Genomic DNA, 20,909 nt, shown 5'->3' on the forward strand with positions numbered 1-20,909 from the left:
CAGTAAACTTTCTTTTTATAAGTAGAAAGCGTATACTCTAAAATAATAACAAAGTATAGCATAGTAAACACATAAACCAGTAACATAGCCATTCATTATCAAGTATTATGTACTGTGCATTACCGTTTGCGCTATACTTTTATACGACTGGCTGCACAGATTTGATTACACCAGCATCACCACAAAAATGTGAGTAATGTGTTGTGCTACAACATTTCCATAGGTACAATGTACCGGGCAACAGGAATTTTCCAGCCATTATAATCTTATGGGACGACTGTTGTATAGGGTGTCCGTCACTGACTGAAATTTATACTGCGTATGACTGTACCGGAATAGAAATAAATTCTGCAAACAGCTTTGTGTATGCCAAACCTAATCCAATAGTCACAACATGTCCAACACTATCTTCTACAGGTCAAATTCTATATGAACTTTATACCCACCAATTAAAAAGCACACCAGGTAGCATTCATCAAAGATGTATAAGTATAAACACATTTACAGAAACTTTTCAAAAAACATATACGCCAGTGGACACAAGGAATATTCTCACCCTTTATAATTCCATAGCAGTATTTTCAATGAGCTCTCCACATATTTCACAAATGTTTTTAAGCTTTAGTTTCCAAATTAAAATGTATGCTAAATCCCTCTGTAAATCTGGGCTTTAAAAAACGATGCCTAGTTTGAGGGAATGTGCATTTAATTACGATGTCCCTGGGAGCTGTGAATCTCTAGGAAATCATCCAAAGAGCTTTCTTAGTTTGATTCAAGTAATAAATATTCAACAAGGGTGTGGGATAAGCAGAACCACCGAGGAAGCCTTGAAGTGAACAATATGGGGCAAATTTCTGTTGTTTAAATAACAACCTGCAGAATAAGAGGGAACAATAACAATTTCCTTTTCATCACTGAGGGAAACTTCCAATTTCACTTCTCTGCAGATGTAAACAAGAAATTAGTGTTAAAAAATTAAATAGCATATAAACGCGCAAGATCCCTGTATCGCTCTTCAGGAGAGACTGGCAAGTTCACATGCACCCCATCAGAGAGGGCAAAGGCAAGCAAATTATTTCTTTCTAGATAAAAATAATGAGGGGAATTACCCTGGTACTTACCTAAAATATTTTCATGCCTCAGCATCACAGTGTTGTACAATTCTGTTTCCCTGAACCACGACTTCTCATCCCGGGAGGAGAAGATCTTCACAGCAACGTTCTCCCCTTGCCAGCTGCCCCTCCACACCTCACCGTACCTGCCTTTCCCTGTGGGAAGCAGCGCAGAGGTGACACTGGGCAGCACAGAGGAGATCGCCAATAAAGTTCATACCTGCAACTCTTAACCACGCCCACTGTTTACTGGGAAACCTCCAATTTAGGGGATATAAATACCAGGACCTTTTGCCTGTAAAGGTAGAACCTGCCCCTCGCAGCCACTCCATTGTAATAACAGGTTAAACATCCTCAGTATCTGCACGGCACAATTAGCTGCACATGATAAAGTTTTACATTTGAATTCCTCAATTAAAGAGTCAGAAACACATATAGTTTTTAAAAGCACATGAAAGTTAGCAAAACTTAGAAAATGGTATCGATCATTAGATTTCAGTGTGGTGTGGAAGGGCAAAAACATGTATACGGCTTTACACAGACATTTATATGTTTCAAAAAGGAGACTGTGGAGTTGGAGATGTGTTGCTCTGAAGGGTTAAAAAGGCGATCACACACAAGCACACAAAAAGCAATGCTGAGAAGGGGATCGACAAGCAGCCACTGCCATCCCTAAAGGATTTCTTGGCGGAGGATATAGTTCAAAAGAGGATTTGCAAAGTCTTAAACACGTAATCCCAGAACAGTCCTGATTTCTGACATTGGTCATGGGTATTTGCTTGTGAGACAGCCCCTGCAATGCCACCCTGGGCCACACGGAAAAGACCAAAGGGAGAAGACATTTTGCAGAATGTGGTGACTAGCTGTGATGATTCTGTTGGGTGCCTGCCCTCTCTGGCAGCAGCAACACAACCATCAGCTTGTCAACTCCATGCGTCCTCTGCCACCCTTCTCCTTAATTATAGGAAGGGGTGAGCAGGAAGGTTGGGAGGAAGAGGTAATTACCACAAGACTCTGGGGATCAACACGGGGTATAATCAAGGGGTACGTGTGCGGCACCTAGATAATCATGCAGCAGGAGATACAACTTGCAGTGCAGTGGGGCTTTCTACCCAGGCAAGTGCTGCTGGGAATCTCGGCTGGTAATAAGCAGCTGTGGCACCACCTGCACAGACAGGAAGACAGCTCTTTGCTGAACAACTAAGCCGCCAAGAACCCAAACAAGGAGAGAGAAAGCATGTCTGTCCGGGTGACTCACCTGAAACATGATCAAAACTACTCAATCTAGATTTCCTTATGACAAACAATGTCCCTACTAAATAGCAATTACCAATCCAAAAGGATGTTAAATGTGGTCAGTAAGTGGTCATTGGGAGCCCTTGTCAGGTCACACAAATAGTGTTTAGCACAAGATTAATTTTAATAAAGTCAGTTAATAAAGTCAACTGCCCAGCATCTGTAGCTCAAGATGAAGGCTGGGGGAAAGATACTACAAAATCAGCTGCTAGGAAATGATAGTCTAATCTTTTCCTGCCGTTGGTTCCCTTCCTTATCTTTGGTTGCCCTTTGTCCTCAGAGTCTCATTAGGAAGGAGAGAAAATTTTCCCAGAGAATTGCGGCCATTACTAAAAAGTTCCCTTAAAGTCTTTTTTTTTTTTTTTTCTAAAGAAAACAGAGATGAATGTCAGGATAAGTAGAGAGAATTAAAATAGAACCTACTTCAATGGTTCTCAAACTCTTACGTTGTCAATTGTTTTTTACAAATGCATCCTTATAAATATATCCCTGAAAACAGACGCAGAGTTGTCCAAAGTCCTGGCCATGGAGCCCCACAAAGAGGATCCCTAAAGGCCTCTGAAATTTAGGGGTTCACTGGTCATCGCCTGGAAAAGAACTGATCTAGTCCAGTTTCTTTGCTTTTGAACCAATAATGATAACATACTATCTAAGCAATTAATCACATACATTTTTATTTAAACTCTAGCACATGAACACGATAAGCTACTAAAAAGGCATCGCTTTTATTCAAGTCTTTAGCACTAAACCAACAAAATGCTGTATTTGAATTTACAGTATTTCAAAAATGACTGAAGAATATCTCTATAACCAGAAACAGTATATATGTTTAAAGATGCAACATTATTTTGCCCTTTGGACTCTGGGGTCAATCTCTAAGGACTGACCTTGAGACTTGCTGCCCTGTGAATGGTAAGGATGGGGATGAGATGGGGATGAGTCTCCCTTCACTGCCTTCTCACCACTAGCCAGAATCCCTGGTTCATAATCCAATAAGATGTTAACTGGTCCACAAGGACAATGCTGGTTGGATGCAATGAGCACATTGGGGACATTTTTATTTTCTCCACTGCAGAGAAGCAGTGTGAAGTGGCGTTCAGAAAGGAGTCGAGTAGCTGGAGACCTAGGGAAAAGGCAACAGGCTCCAGCTGACCGTCTGTGTGCCTGAGTTGGGACTTGCTGCTCTTACTATCCCTGTCCGTCCCCCCGTCTACTACTGGGCTTGGGGGTGTCCTGGTTTCCAGGAAAACAGCAAGAAAAGCCAGAGCACAGCAGCCAAGTGGTGGAGGGAGCCACCTCCCCCAAAGCTGCCGAGTCCAGCCCAGAGGAACCAGGAGAACCAGGAGGAGAGGACAGAGACGTTGCCAACCCATTATCACTACTGTGGTCATCTCTGCATGGCGTCTAAAGGAGAAATTAATGAAAACGATCATGTGGCTGGCAAATATCCACCACAACTAATTAAAAATGAGACTTTGAAATAAAAACATTAGGGCCCTGGCCAATGTGGCTCAGTTCGTTGGGCATCATCCCATGCACCGAAAGGTTGCCAGTTCGATTCCCTGTCAGGGCACATGCTCAATCCCCAGTAGGGGGTGTGTGCAAAGGCAGCTGATCGATGTTCTGCTCTCACATTGATCTCTCTCTCGCTCTCTCTCTCTCTCTTCTCTCTTCTCTCTCCCCCCCCTTCCCCTTCCTCTCTCTCTAAAAATCAACTTAAAAATATTTTAAAAAATTATAAAAATAAATAAAAGCATTAGGTACCATGTTGGTAGGGGGCAACCCAGCAATATATAAAACAAGCAATAAAAAAGTCTTAAATTTTGACCCAGAAATCCTAATTCTTAGGAATTTATTCTGAGGACTCAAAAGAATGAAGCAATGTGTGCAAAATCTCTCAAGTAGTACTGTTACAGAAAAGTGAACTTTCAATAGATGATTATTAAACAGTCTTTAAAAATATTAATGATGTGTGCAAAAAGGGGAAATGTGTGTGAGCTTAAAACTAAAAAAAGTGACACAAATTGTACACAATGATTACATCTACGCGTAAATATGTTTCTATATGAAAAACTGTGAGTGGCCATAGAGAAATACATATATCTTGTTTAAACAAATTATTTCCTTATTTTTAAAGGCAGGGGAAGAGTGAGAGGAATTAGAAACTTGCAACAAGCAAATTTATGGTCCTAAAGCCTACCTCGGATCATTCAATACCTACAATGAGGAGCCGCCCTATTCATTCATGTTTCAAGAATTTCCGGCATCCCAAAGGGTGTACTTACAACTGAAAGCTTTTGACTAAACATGGGCTCTACTAACTAGTGACAGGCTCCTTGGACAAGGACTTGTGCAAGTTTAGGTACTCCAACACAAGTCACACAGAGAACAGAGACAAAGCCACACCACAGGGCTACCCCCCATCTCCCGATGTTAGGAAACAAGAAACAGATTTTTCCAAGTGCCATCCTACTTCCAGGACCACAAATAACACCGCACATAACCCGCAAAGGAAGAGAAAATGAATTACCGACACACTCCAACAGTGTGATCTGGCGAGCCACTGTTCTCTGCACCAGAAAAGGAAGACCAGAGCCGCTTCCCGATGTACACGAGTGATCCAGTAAATCCTGTGGTTCGAGACAAGGAGAAAAGACACTGTTGAGAAACAGCCCTCGAATTAGAGCACGAGCATGCATAGCGTTCTAACTCCCACAGCAGCAGCAACCTGGCCACCACTGGTGTGCGTGAACAGCCGCTATCAGAAGCACTGGTTTTATTAGAAAAACCAGAAGCCCATCCTTTCCCTAATACAAGAAAGGTTTTCCTGAGGGTTATGTGGTCCTTTTATGCACCCATAGTTTTAGAATTAAACATATAAAGAAGTCGAGTGGACAAAGTCAAAGACGGGAATTAGAAAGTCTAAGCTGAGCACAGGGAGAGTAGCAGAACTAAGACCACGTGGAGCAAAAAGGAGAGAAAAGAGCTGGGCATAATTGACCATATTCTACTCTGCTTGTCAGTATCTAGCAGATATGCCAACTAAGGGGCTCTCATGAAAAATATACAAATCAGGAATAAGGAACAGATGGCGCTCAGGTTGCTTGTCACACAGAGAACAGAGACATTCAACTGGTACACTCCAGCAGAGAGGGGCTACCTGGATGGAGGTGTTACCCTTTTAAGTGAGTGAGGAGCAAAGGGGTCAAAAAAATTAACACCTTATGTGTCATTTCTTGATGGGAGTTAGCCACGACTCATAGAAAAACTAAAGCTTTCATTGGAAACATAAAACCATGCCCCAAATCTACTTCTAGCAAATAACATATTATGAAAAAGATTCCCCATTAGTTCATTCATAAATTTTTTCCTTCTTAGAAAGCAGTCAAGAAGCAGAGGTCTTTCTGTATCAGAAGTGGATTGCCTGCAATATACATTATTGAGCCCCTGGTGATGGTGGTCAGGTTGTAGTCATAGTGAGCTGACATTCCTCATCCTTTCCCAAACGTTTTAGCTGGCCTGTTAATGTGATACACTAATTTGTTTGAATTTCACCTTTTTTTTTTTTTTTTTTTTTTTTTTTTTACTTATTCTGAGTACCACTGTGAAGTATTGTTGATCAGCAAAATTACCAAAAGCTGAGTATCCAAAGGAAAAATTTAGAATCCTTAAAACCACAAAATGGATAATCAACAGGAATTGAGTATAGATGAAGGAGACTTTCACATCCCCCTAACCATCTATTTGATGTTCTTTGTTTCTCTTTATTTATTCAATATTTTGAGAGAATAATCCAGGAAATTAAACGAATATGTTATTTTTGCCATAATATATAATCCTCGTCCCCAGGATGGGGATGGGGAGGAAATCAACCAAAGATATCCAAACATCTACTTCAATTCTGGGGCCCCAAGGCTGCTTTTCAACGTGGGGGAGCTGTTTAGAAAGATGTGCTTTGTTGAATCATACATGAGCATATTGCTTAAATGAGCAAGTATGAAGACCAATAAGGACAACTTGTTTTAAATAGTGTTGTTTACTATGTTGTTATATCGCACCATACTCTCACCTAACATGGTTGAGTTGAGAAGGCTATTTTAGCATACACTCCCGTCCCTCTTTCAAAATTATAAAAACTATTTAAACAATAATGTGCACAAGATATTCCTAATATTGTCCATGGTGATTAGTTATGTTAGCTGTTCTAAGGAATGAAGTTCTGACAAATATATTTTTGAATCTTGCTTTGTTAAATCTTTGTCAGGATTCATCCGTCTATCTTCTTTTTTAAAAAAGATGTTTTATTGGTTTTAAGTGAGAGAAGAAAGGAGAAGGAGAGAGAGAGAGAGAGAGAAACATCAATGTGAGAGCGAAACATGGATCAGCTTCCACATACTCCCTCCTAGACATCAAGCCAGTAACCCAGGCATGTGCCCTGACTGGGAATCGAACCAGCAACCTTTTGGTACATGGGACAATGCCCAATCAACCAAGCCACACCAGCCTGGGCAGCCTTGTATGTTCTTGCTGCTAATTCAATAAATTTATTTAATTTCCCTCAAAATGTGAAATTAACCTCTAAGTACTTTTCTAACAAAAAACTGTAATCCTCTACTTTTTGAAATAAAATGTCCTCTCTCCTCTTTTCCCAGTTTTGCTGTACTACCATTTAAATAGGTAGGTGAGAGGAAGCTCAACAAGGGTTCTTCCCCCTTTTTTAGACCAAAAAGTACATCTGACAGGTGGCCCAGTAATGGGGAAGGCAGCGGACTGGGACGTTTCCCAGCCTGGATCTGCTATCACCCCATGTTTTAACAGCTCACCAAAAATGGTCCAGGTGTAGGACCCGAGCCACAAAGATTGTCAAGGGCAAGGCCTCTCCAGTAAAAAGGAAGTTGCAGGTCAGGCTGAACTACAGAAATGTCAAACACTTTTAAGCATGTTGTCTAGAACAGTGGTCGGCAAACTCATTAGTCAACAGAGCCAAATATCAACAGTACAACGATTGAAATTTCTTTTGAGAGCCAAATTTTTTAAAACTTAAACTTCTTCTAACGCCACTTCTTCAAAATAGACTCGCCCAGGCCGTGGTATTCTGTGGAAGAGCCACACTCAATGGGCCAAAGAGCCGCATGTGGCTCGCGAGCCACGGTTTGCCGACCACTGGTCTAGAAGATTTAACACAAGATGATCTTAAGTGACACATGATCATGGCATTAAATAACATTGACTCCCATTACAAAATGATTACCTTGATTGTCTTTCAATTCATCAGATTATGAAAGGGAACCTTGATTTGGTACGGGTATGTTTTTAACACTTCTCTAACACTCACTAGTCTGATGCCTTTTTCAGAGTAGGCAGACTCAGCATAGTATCCTTTTAGAACATTAACACTTTTCTCTTTTGCACTTTACGATAACCCATTTACAGCAAATAATTCCCTTTTCCACTTTTTAAAGTTTCTTTAAAATTAACACTTGAGCCCAGCTGGCATGGCTCAGTGGATGAGAGTCGATATATGAACTAGGAGGTCATGGTTCGATTCCCCGTCAGGGCATATGCCCAGGTTGTGGGCTCGATCCCCAGTGGGGGGGTGTGGATCAATAATTCTCTCTCATCATTGATGTTTCTATCTCTCTTACCCTCTCCCTTCCTCTCTGAAATAAATAAAAATATTTATTTTTAAAAACAATAACCCTTGAAAAACAAATTTAAATTGTAAAAAAAAAAAAAAGGAAGGCAGTCACTTTTTACTGGGATTTCCTCATTTAAAAATACACAAGAGTACTTTTAAAGCATATAAATACAATAGTTTCTAACTCTGTGCTGTTCATTAGGGTAGCTGCTAGCCACATGCTGACACTGAGCAAGTGAACTGTGCTAGTCTGAACTACTGTAGGCTGTATGTGTAAAATACATACCAGATTTTGAAATCTTAGTTTAAAAGAGGAGTAAAATATCTTATTAGTTATTCTTTATCATTATATGTTGAAATGATAACTATATATAATAGGTTAGATATACTGTTGAAATTAATATCATCTGGAGTTTTGTTTTGTTTTTACTTTTTTTAAGGTAGCTATTAGAAAATTCAAAATTACATATGTGCTGCACCTATTTCTCCTGGACATCCCTGGTTTAGCCACATGACTGCACTCCACAAGGGGGCAGCACAGGAGCGTGAAAAATTTAATAGCTTCGTTTTTGAATGTCAAATTTTAAAGTCTTAAATTACAGGGTGTTAAAAAAAAAATCTAGAAGGAAAAGTGATTTTTAATACTAAGCAAAAGGTGCTTTTTATAAAAGCACTTTTACTGCTAAAAGAAAAACGTAACTGAGGACCAACAACCCCAAGGTTCCCCTCTCACCCCCACCGCCCACATGGCCCTTTGCCCTTACGCCCCAAAATCTGCTAAAGTGAATCAATCCCACCTCTCATTTAATATAAACACAGTCTAAAATGAATGTTCTCAGATAGGGGAGACCAGGCAGGTGCCAGCGTATGCTTGCTTAGGCCGTGCACGGCCAGTGCTATGTGTGCGCACTGTCCAGTCACCAGTTACTGGTTAGCTTTCATGCTCAAAATAAGAAGGCATCCTCAGCCACCTTCATTATGGCTGGGATGCGAGGGTCACAACTCACTGCTAAAGTGCTGTCGCCAACATTGGTGGTGATGAGCCCTTCGATGGTGCCGTACTCCACATCTCTGGGATTGAGGCGTTCTTGGTTGCGCCTTTTAAATTTCCGGAGAGCGACTCCCAGTAGGCAAGCTAGAAGGCATACTGCGAACACTACGGACAGAATGATGAGGCCGACCTCCAAGGGAAAATTCTGTGTTCCAGAAAAGGATTTCTCTGGAAATGGGGGCGAAAACGGTTGTAAGGGTCACTGTTTACTTATTGTTTAATATTGATAACCAATACCCTAGCAGGTAGCTCCAGATCCTGACCACAAAGTCTCACAAGTCACAAAGTGTTAAAACTAACACACTTCCTAACACCTGGCCAATAGCCCCGTCATTTTATCTAGTATTCATTTAGACACAACTGGAAAAATTCCACTGAGAATCAACTGCATTAATGCATGTATATGAGAGTGCTTTTAAAATATAGAGTACTATACAAATCTCCGGTGCTACTCTTATTAACTTGGATTTGATCTGTACGGATATTTTATCATCAGCCCCTTGCAGACAGACATTATGCTCTACTCTCCCTAGACAGTGCTGAGTTAAGACCAAATTGCCCAATCTCTCCAACGTATCCTAGATGTTTGTTGCTGAATTCTCATTGACCTTTTTATATCATGATTTCGCCTAGGAACCTATTCCTGCATCTGTTCTTTTACTCAATGTCTTCAACATTCATTCACTCATTCAAAACATTCATTCACTGACTCTTCAGGCGTTCTCTCTTACATTATCCATCCAAATGCTCATGCACTCACTTAACACTCACACACCACTAAAGCAAATATTCTCAAAGACTTTCTACCTGCCTAGTGAATTCAATCAAATTTTCTTATTTGGATAGTGAATGTCCATAATTAAAAGATCCCAAAACAATAATTATTTCTGAATTTCAGACCTCTTCATGACATTGTCACCAAGCCTCATTCTTCCCAACATATGTGACTTACTATTTTCCATGTTCCTGGCCCCTTCAGTGATCCGATCTCAAGCCTAGTTTCCTTTATACATTTCTTTTAACTTTCCGAATCCAACTAATTTAATCAACCACTTGGCAAAATACCCCATGGCACGTATCACTTGTACTATAAAGTGTAAAACTAATTATATACAACATTAAATTATAAATATTACACCTCTCTAATTAAATTAGAAATTCCTTAAGTAAAGAAAATAACTTTTCTATTACAACTCAGAGGCTAGGAATTTTTCAAACTAGAGATATAATTTTTGTGTGAATGCAGACATTTCTTCATGTCTCCCCACTCTATTAATAACAAGTAAACTCACAAAGTTTAAGAGTACAGCTGTATTCCATCACGTAGCCTTTTAGCTGTAACCATTTAAATACCTAATCTCTCTTTTAAAAACCGTCTTTTATTATTCAAACCTATTTGCTTATCAGAATTTAACCTTTTCTGTATGCCTGAAGGTCATCACCATAATTTCAACAATTACTGTAATGTGATCGTGCATCAGTCTTTTTCATTTTTCTGTCTTCTCCCTTGCTGGCTGACATTTCCAGCAATGGATGCTCCCACTAGCTTCTCCTACTCCATTTTTTGGGTTGATTCTTCTTTTGTGAGAGCAAAATTAAATAACCATGCCTATTAAAAATGTACGATATTATTAAAAGTAAATTTGCCTTAGAGTGAATCTACACAGACTAAGGTACATTAATATTTGTAGGAACTCTGAGATAGCAATTTCAGGCTCATTTTATGGGGAAACAACTTCAGAGGAGGACTGATTTCCATTGGCTATGGAATCCACATTGAATATGACACAGAGAAGATTCCACATCAACTCCAAGGTTCGTGGGAAGTCTCACACAGCTTCATGTTTCAGTGATGGATCACTGGGAATCGGACGTGAGCGTTGAGTGAGCCTTTCTTTGTCTCCTTCCTTATAAAGAGGTTTTCCACTCAGGCACCTAAGTCTTAGGTTTCATTTTCCTCCCTACACACTCAACTCTTGACTAAGCAGAATGTTTTCAGAAATGTTGAATGGCATCCTGGCTCATTAACTGGAAAGGTATCAGGAACTGTTGTCCACCTGTGTGTAACTGCCGAGAGAGACCTGGCCAGCCAAGATGTCCTTGAGGTGGACATCGCCTTACTGACTTTCCCTATAAATGTCCATCCTCCTTTTAGATTCTACAGGTTGTGCCTTTTTCTTCTTCCCCTAGAACCATCTTCCCTGTCACCCACTGCCTCTGGTTCAAAGAGTTGGAGGAAAGCCTTGGAGCCACTCCCATCTTTAACCCCCAGAGAACCAGCACACCACCAACAAAAATCCTCGATCTAGAAACAGACAAGTGCGTGAGAACCTTTAGGGGGCAGCTGGGCCGTGATGTTCCTGTTGCACCAGTCCCCTTGGCAGCACTCCACGGCCTGGCCGGGCGATGGCGGGGTCTTACAGGTCATCTTCCCCTGCTCGTAGACCTGGAAGCAGCCTTTCTGGTAGACATGGAAGCCATCGTTTATGCTCAGTGAGGAGAAGCACTGCTGGCCTTCACAGTGGTCCTCGTTCCCACAGGAGAGGCCTTCACACACACACATGTACAGCTTGGGATTCACCTTGGGCTTCTCATCTGCAAAAGGATAGAGAGGAAGAGGGGGAGTCACTGAATGGATTATATACCCATGGGGTGGGGGGGGGGGGGGGGGGGAATAAGACAGTTTCTCCAAGATCACTGTCCACATTCTGTGGTCTTGTATCTCTCACCTGACCAACTACTAAATAATAATCACTTCTCAGTATATAAACTCATTTATATAAGCTGTGTACTCTTTTAGATTCTACTAGGCTAAAGACTGGTTATCATTTGTCCACAGGCTCCAGAAAATGAATTTCTCCCACTGTGGTTTACGTGTTATCTTCAGCCCAGTGGGCTCTCATCTCCTAATCCCTGCATCAAAATAAAATGTTTTATCAGAACATAATGCTCATCTCTTTTATTTTGTGTAAGAAAAAGGATGGTTCCTAAATATAGTGTGTCCCAAAAAATGAATACACACTTTGAATAATTATAAAGGCAGTGTTTATTAAAATACATTTCGTTTTGAACCTGGAGAATATTATGCTAGGCGAGGTAAGCCGGTCAGAGAAAGACAAGTATCACATGATCTCACTCATACGTGGAATCTAGTGAGCAAAATAACCTGATGAACAAAATAGATCCAGAGACATGGAAGCATGGAACAAACTTCTGAACCTCAGAGGGAAGGCAGGGGAGGGTGGGTGGGAAGAGATCAACCAATGAACTTGTATGCATATATGCATAACCCATGGACACAGACAATGGGGTGGTGAGGGCCTAGGGTGGGAGGAAAAAAGGGGAGATACGTAATACTTTCAACAATAAAGCTTTAAAAAAAATACATTGCGTTTTCAAAATTGAGCTATTAGCTGTTAAGTGTGTATACGTTTTTTAGGGACAACCTATATATGGCAGCTGTTAATGCCCATTCCTGCTAGTTCCACACAAATCTTCATGAACCAGTAATACAAGAAATGGTCATGTTCCTGCTGTTACCGGTCTGCTTCAGTAATATACCACAAGGTAAGAGTTTACAAGTCTAGAACTACAAACCCTTACTATCAATACTTTAAGCTAGATGCCTGGACTAATTTTTTAACAGTAATAACACTGAACATTTTACATTAATTACAATGGAAATTCATAGCTGCTTACATATTTTCAAGTGGCAGAAAAAAAGTTTGGCACCAGTTACGGAGGATGAGGGCACAAGAAGACAAAGGGAACAGAACAATGTCTGAACAATAAGGTCACAGATGGGATCCAAGGCACAGCCCGCACCTGGTGGGTCTAAGACGCAATGGAAAGAGGCAGAAATGTATCATCAGGGAAGCAGACCCAAGCAGACTCCTGTCTCTTTCTGAAACCCTCGTTCGCAGTTGCATTTTTCATATGCTCTTTCTCCCCCGGGCTCTCTTGTTAGAATGATTAGTTCAGACTTGCTGGTCACAACAGTTTCCACTAGTTACTAGCAGGGAAGGAAAGTCAAAATATAATATAAACAGCCACGTCCTAGAAGCCACTGATTAGTTAGCTGTGGCCGCGTTCACCCTAGCACTGTTCATATAAGGACATTCAGCTCTCCGAGCTCCCTGGGATGGTCGAAGGCACAGACAGTCCGCCTTCTCATCCTGAACCCTCTGCCACAGGTCTGTGAGATAACTGCTTCTTTCTTAAAATAACCGGTCGGGTGGCTGTGCTTTTAAGAGACCTTAAGGTAAGGTCTTTGAAAATGTCAAGTTCATTTACACAGATTTGCGTGGGTGTGCGCAGAGATGTGGGTTATCTCAAAAAGGGGAAAAAATGGCATTCTTAATCTTTCTTCTTCCCTCTTCAAAGTGAAAATAGTTCACTGCCCACTGAAATGTGGGTGCCTCGTCCCACAGAGTAAGTGCATGCAGACACAGACACAAGGCCTTCTATTTATAATTGACTTGCTAGTTCTTTTGAAAACCACAAGGGGCTTATCCAAGAGCAAAGACATGCCTGGAAGCAGAAAATCCAAAATAGCCGCTGACAGTATATGTATGTCACCAACTCACCCCCGAGACTCAAAAGCCCTCAGACATTTTTAATGAGCAAAAACTTTAATGAGCCAAGAGATGGTCTTTATTTTCCCTGCCTAGAGAAATCCAAGAGAAATTCCAGCACCAATTTATTTCGATGAGGATGAGAAACATATATATCTGTTGACATAATCCAGCAAAAAGTTTACACTTGCCAAAAGCGAGTTGAAAGATAATATTTCTAGGGAGTCTAGACATGCTTGCCACTCTCGAATGGCACAAAGCTGGCTGAGGGCTGCCAACTATGTTGCCCGACAGGTGATGATTCTTTGGAGGGAAACGGATGGGCAGAAGGGAGGAGGGTGTTAGTATGTCATATTGATTTGTTTGTAATCTACAGCAGGGAATTAGAAAGGCTATATTTAAAAACGGTGCAATAACGCAATTTCTGTAAATTCAAACATAAGCATCTATTTTAAAACCCTAAATGTTTTTTAAAGACTACATATATCCAAAAATACATACCTAACACATTAAAGAGGTTGTGTCTGTTAACAGTAAGTTGGGGTTGAGGGGTTAGACTTGGGAGGAAGAGGTAAAATAAAATAGGAGATTGATTAGCTGTTCATAGACTGATAATGGATTAAAGAATACAAATTACTTAACTTTCTGTACCTACGGTGCACTAGGAACAACTATAAACAAATACCATTGGCCCTCCATACCCACGGTTTCCACATGCACAGATTCAATTAACCTCGGAGAGAAATATTTGGGGGGAAAAAAAAGTTATGTTGTTGCTGATGTGTCTATACTATGTAGTTAAGCCTACAATGATCATACAGACTTTTTTTCTTGTCATTATTCCCTAAACAATACAACAACTATTTACATAGCATTTACAGTGGATTAGGTATTGTAATCGAGAGAAGACTTAAAGTGTATAGGAGGATGAGCATAGGTTGTATGCAAATACTATGCCATTTTATTAACAGACTTGGGCATCCACAGACTTGGCGGGGGCAGGGAAGGGGTGTTCTGGAACCAATCTCTGGAGGGTACCAGGGGACGGCTGTAACTCTAGACAACAGAGGGCTCACTGATCATTGATCCTATGGAAACGGATGGTCCAGAGGACCAAGTTATTAATGACACTTTGTGGTTCTAGTAAAAACTGTCAAATTAAAAAAAAACAAACAAAACATGCAATAATAATACTTTTTCTAATGTGCTCTCAGAGTGAAGTCTACTTTTAAAGTTCCAGCCCAAACTGAACTCTGCATCCACAGATGCAAGACCTTTCCAAGGCCGGTAGTTTCTAACAGGACGTGGGGACTGTCAGAGGTTTGGACTGTAACCTAAAGAATTTTGCCAGAATTGAACAGCCTCAAGTAAATATGGTCTTTAGTGAAATTCAACCCACTGTACTCACTATGGGGTCATAAACTAAGTCAAAGGGGTTCATTCATTTCTCAGTCTCCGTGAATCTTTATATTCCTACGGTGGTTGAGTATAGATGATTAGGGTTAACTACTTCTAAGTTAGTGATCCTTTTCAGTAAGATGTCAAAAAAACAACAACAGTTTTCATATCCTCCCCTTCACAATCAAGTAAAAAGAAAAAAAAAAGGAAGAAAGACAGCTGTTAATGATATGTAATTATTAACTCAAACTCAGATATAGAGGAGCCATGAGCTCAGTCCAGCAGTTAGCTCATGGGGAAATATAAAACTTTCACCAACTTCGTCCTATTTTGTTTCTCATCCACATTTCACCCTCTGAATTTGTACATTCCCATATAACTAATGAGCAGAGCCCTTTATGTATCTATTTTTCATATACAGACAAATATAAAGACCCTAGATTCATTCCTAGGAACAGAAAAATGACTACATGCGCACGCCTGCACACACGCATACACGTTGGTTAAATGCCACTTTGGCAACTTGATCCGGCAAAGTGGAATAGTCAAAGAGATGCCAAAAGGATTTTCCAAGCTAGGATTACTAATTCAACAGAGTTAAAAGCAAGGTAGCAGCATTTTCAGATCTTAATATTCACAATTCTAAGGAACACAGCTGGCCCCAGAACGCCCATGACTCACTGTTTTATAAAGTCCTGTCAACTTTTGGGAATAACCATAACATGTGTGGGCCTGTGATATTTTACTTGGGGCGGGATTGTGGTGGGAGGGGCGTAAGGGTACGAGAATTATCACAAAACTGCTCTTAGGGCCAAAGGTAAGTGTCTGCAGACCTCTCACCTCACAGACTATGATATGAATACGGTGCACAGCAAGGATAATCGCCTTCCCAGGAGGCGCCACATCTGATAGGAAGTATTTCACACCTGCCTATGCAAATAACCAGGAAGTGTCCTGGCAGAAGGCAAGTCTACTCCACCTAACTAACAATCATTTCAATAATTTAGTGATTTAAAAGTCAAGCCAGAGGTATTCCCTCTCTGAGGAGCTCGCCCACATTGTCTGTTCTAGAAGGCACCTCCCAGCATTACTCAGTGTTATGGCTGGCACCGCGTGCCCTTTGTATCTCCGGGCAAGGCCTAGCGAGCACACTCGCCTGCATCTGGCTGGGAGCAGCAGAGTTCAATGCCCCTTGGGAGGATCCAGGGCTGGCTCCCCAACCAGAGGCGCAGGCTCGGGATCGAGGGGTTCGCCACAGCCGAATCTTTGAAAAGATCTGTTTTGCTCTGGGTAATACCTCGCCATCTGGGCACACCTAGTCTCATGGCCCAATCCTAGCCTGGCAGAGGAAGAGGCAGAGCAAAGAGGGCCGTGGACTTTTCAAACTTGTCCACAGTGTGGGATCATCTTGTACCTCATAGTAAAAGCGTTCACCTGTGCGTTTTACGTGGGACTTGAGCAAACCAGGCACAACAGGACGAACTTGGACTTCTTCTCCCCAATGCTCTCCCTCTCTCCCTCGCACCTGTCTAGTCATGCTCTCCCTAATGCTTTAAGGCTTTTAAACTGATCATCATCATAAATGGTGCACAAAACCCCACATCTCCTACTAACGTCTTTGACACAACAAACAAATGAGGAAATGCAACAAGGAAACCAGCCTCTAACTGTGATCCCAGGAACAGCCTGAATTTCTTATGGGCTCACCTCAAAGTAGCACAAAAAAAAAAAAAAAAAAAAACCCCACACACATGGTTATTAGAGGGTGGTTATAAAAGTCCAACAGCTCAGAACTTTATAGGCTAAAAAAGGAACGCCAAACATCTCTGGACTCCTTCCAACAGTATCAATGATTCATTCATTCGAAATGACGGCTTATATTAGGGCTTATAGATATGGGAATCCTTCCATGGTCTCCTAATCCGGGAGTACAGTTTGGCACCTCTCCAGAATCTGAAAGCATTTGAGGTCTCTGGCATTAAACAAAGGCTTAAGGAAGGATTTTGCAATGCCAGGTAGCACTGCCAGCAAGCCAGCTCGTACGACAGAAACACAGAGGTCCGTCCGGAACGCCTCGTGAAGGGCATCTGACGGTCTGGCAGCAGGCAGGCAGGCGATGTGCTCAGGGCTGAAATACACCAAGTGCCCAAATGCTCTCATATAAATCACTCTTTTTTTTTTTTTCTGATCAGAGAAATTGATACTTGGTGAAGTTGGAAAGCCAAGGAGAAAATGTGTTCTAGGAGTTAAGAGAGAGAAGAGATAAATTTGAATGAGATCACATTATATTCAAATGACAACAAAATAATGGTTTTAGGATTTCCAAGGTTTTGAACTCATGATGCCTCCACTCCAGATGTGTTCTTCCTCAAGGTTCCCTAACTCAGCCAATGCCACCCTTATTCAGATGTACAAGCCTGATGCTCTCTGGCTTCCACTCCTCTCAAAATTGACACAATCATTCATCTGGCCTACAAAAGTCCTGGTGGACCTGATCTCTGCCTCTTCAGCCTTCCCCTAGATCTCTACAGTTCTTAGAAGGCCTCTTCCTGCCTCAGAGTCTCAGGTCCTTTAGGTATGGAATTCCCTCCACCTGGAATGCTTAGTTCCCTCCCTGCCACCCGCCACCGCCCCCCCCCCCAACTCCCTAGTTAGTTCTTCGGCTCCCCTCAGATCTTCCTTACACGTCATTTCCTCAAAGAGCCTTTGCTCACACAGCCAAATTTAAAGTAGGAACCACCTGTCCACACTCACAAACATGTGTGTACACCTGTTCAATGTCCAAGTCTTTCCTCTAGACTGTGAGCACCGTGAGGGTAGGAACCGAGCCTCCTGTGCTCACCATTACATACCCCTCAGCCGCCTCAGCACTTGGCAGGAGCACCACCAGCCTGAGGACTATTTGCTTCAGAATGAATTTTCTCTTCACAGAAAGGATTCAGAGGTGGGAAGAGACATGATGCTGGTTTTCAGAGCAGACTGAGCCCATAAAGTCTTTAAATGTCAGCAGGAGATCTTAAGGCAAGGCTTAGTCACCTAGCCAGCATGTCTGTGCAAACGACTCCCTCCGAGAGCAGCTTGCCACGGCCTCACATCTGCTCACCTACCCGGGCTCACAAGTGCGGAAAATCCATCCTTCTTGGGGTGTGCTGGGTTTTTTGTTTGCTTGTTTGTTTGCTAGAAGAAAGAGGTAAAACATAAGAGTTCCTGAAACGGGGAATTAATACATTATAGAACAGCAGGGCTCTTACAAGTGGTCCTTCCTTGGATGGTTGATTTGAGGACTTTTAGCTTCTACGATCAAAACACAGTAAGTGCCTGACTCTAGTCGGCTGACAGGGGTCACACGGGGCTCGCTGCTCGGCAGTGAAAACCATGCCCCTGGTCTTTGCTGCCGTTTCTCTCCTATTGGGAAAAGAACGGCGTGCTCAGCAGGCAGTGGGGAAGAGCGAATTACATCATTTTCCCCCTCTTGCTTTGCTGAAGGTGATAAGGATTCCGAAGTCATACTGCACTTGAACTGCTAGAGCTGAGAGAGGGAAAAAGTGCCATCTGTTTATTTTGTGTCTGGCTGACTCCCTGTCTGTGAAATAATCCCTGTAAATGAAGCCTATTGCAGCAGCCACACCTTCCATTTCAAAGCCAAAAACGCAGTCTGTGTTTAAGTGACTAACATTATGAGGTACTGACCTAAGACAATATCGGTCTGTCTTTTCCGTCTTTTTTATGATCCCCTGAATGGATCAAAGACTTGCCTTTAACCCAGATGCCGTGTCTGTGAAGCAACTCCTGAAGGGCTATGAACGTGGGGAAAAGAATGACCCCTTTCTTCATTTGTGTTTTCAAATTTCTTGAATCTGCTTCAGAAAAGCAAACAATTACAAGGCCTAATGGACATGACCTACTGAGGAATTCTTGTGGAGAGAACATACCCCCACCCCACCCCGATACTGACAATGCCCGTGTCTGAGGGGCGCTCCAGTCACGGAAAGTAATTGCACCGCAGTCTGAAGGAGGAGGGGAAATGGCCTGGTAGATTATACACATTTCATAAAGTCACTCCCTGTTCAGGTTTAGGAGGGAGCCAGGGATATGGGACCACCTACAGAATGCTCCTGGCTAGGTCTGTTCCCAGTGTGGAGAGGTGTTCCTGACCCTTTAGTTGTTCCTGCTCCAGAGAAGACTGCCTACCCAGGGTCTATATGGAAAGTTTTGGTTTTAACGGAAGCCTAAACAAGGGCTAGATGGGAAAGGACAGTAAAGAAGGAACTCGGGGCCACCCTCAGCACCCAGCGCCCACCTCTATTTCCCCTCCGGTGCCCTCCTCTAGACCTTTTTCTCGGGGACTCAGGGAACAGGCCTCCAAGGTAGCCAGTCTGTGCTCTGCTTAGCATCTGCAAGCCGCCACCACACTGCCACACCCTTTCCGGAAGCTTTCAAACCACAGAGATAAACCCTTCAAAAGATGGGCACTGCGCCAATTTGCTGAACAACTGTCTTACAGAACCAGCCTCCAGGCATTGTGGAACCCAAAAGCTAAAGGTGAAAACTGCGGAATTCCTCAAGTTCCTCCTCCCTGGCGCCCTATCCTAACCGACTCCAGAGAAAAGCACAGAGGGAACAAGGTAATTTCTAGACTATTCTCTTTCCTGCTCAATGAGGCCGCAGAGAGTAAGATACTCAAGGGTGAGAAACTGGGCAGAGCCCAAGCATCTCTCATAGTGCTATTTCCCTGTCCCCCGATTTCCCAATTCATGTCCCAGGGCCCAGGCAGAACTCCATGAAAGGCTAATGAAGAAAGGAACCCCATGCTTTCCATCCCATGAATATAAGCCCTGTGCATCTGCATTCCAGTCTTTATCACTTGACCTTTGCATGGTATATCTTCTCTCCCCTATCGGTCTAATGAATAGGATTCACAAGAATTTGTTAACTCCTAAATTTCAGACCCTTAAGAAGGCTTATTAGCCATAAACTTAAGATCCAACAGTCACCATGAGCGGGTGGAGATTGGGTCATTCTCCCCGAGCCCACAGAAAGGCTCCAGGTGTCCTTATTCATTTGCCTGTCAGCATAACCATTATTGCTTGTCTCATTTTCGGTTCTTATAAGTGTATTTCTAGTAGCACATGATCTCACTCATCTAGGGGAAATAATGAACAACATAAACTGATGAACAAAAACAGACCCGGAGACAGGGAAGCATCGATCAGGCTGTCAAACCTCAGAGGGAAGGTAGGGGAGGGTGGGGGTAACGGGGAGAGATCAACCAAAGGACTTGTATGCATGCATATAAGCCTAACCAGTGGTCACGGACAACAGGGGGGTGGGGGCATGCGTGGGGAGGGGTTTGGGATGGGAATGGGGGGATGAGGACAAATATGTGACACCTTAATCAATAGAGAAATTAAAAAAAAAAAACGAAAAAGAAAGAAAGGCTCCAGGTGTCGCCCCTGAAGGTAGACACCGAAACATTTCTTTGTGGTTCTGTGAACCAGAGCTGGCTTTTCAAACACACACTCCCTCCCCCGCACTCTCTGTGGCAGAGCACACCATTCCCAGCTTCCACAATCATCGTGGGCCTGGGCAGAAGAAAGGCAGCTAAAGCCGAGACGTGTCACGAGGCCACTGGCGGGAGAGCAAGAATATCTAAACACAAACCACGGCGAGAGCCACAGGCCAGTGTTTCCGCAGCTTCTCTGGCTCCTGGAGCTGCAGAGCACTGACGGCCTAAAGATAACCCAAGTATTTACGAAGGGTCACTTTTAAATAGTAGCTTTAATACCACCAGTCATTTCAGAAGTATTTCCTTCCAGAGTCTGCTTCCATCCCCACTGGCG

The 20,909-nt window shown here is 42.4% G+C and overlaps 1 protein-coding gene across 3 annotated transcripts in view; it reads right to left on the reverse strand.

The window, feature by feature from the left end:
- Positions 1 to 20,909, reverse strand: part of ACVR1 (activin A receptor type 1) — a 128,670-nt gene that overhangs the window by 23,260 nt on the left and 84,501 nt on the right. For 2 of the 3 annotated variants that reach the window (XM_054723076.1, XM_028141197.2), the window contains exons 4-7: positions 11,429 to 11,692; positions 9,054 to 9,265; positions 4,939 to 5,038; positions 1,122 to 1,268 (exon numbers count right to left, since the gene is read on the reverse strand). In XM_054723076.1, coding sequence (XP_054579051.1) covers positions 1,122 to 1,268; positions 4,939 to 5,038; positions 9,054 to 9,265; positions 11,429 to 11,692 — 723 coding nt within the window. Of the gene's footprint in view, positions 1 to 1,121; positions 1,269 to 4,938; positions 5,039 to 9,053; positions 9,266 to 11,428; positions 11,693 to 12,922; positions 12,972 to 20,909 lie in introns of those variants that run through there. The other variant, XM_054723075.1, reaches the window with a different exon arrangement.

The sequence above is a fragment of the Eptesicus fuscus genome, chromosome 11 (assembly GCF_027574615.1).
Source record: "Eptesicus fuscus isolate TK198812 chromosome 11, DD_ASM_mEF_20220401, whole genome shotgun sequence".
Classification (NCBI taxonomy): Eukaryota; Metazoa; Chordata; class Mammalia; order Chiroptera; family Vespertilionidae; genus Eptesicus; species Eptesicus fuscus.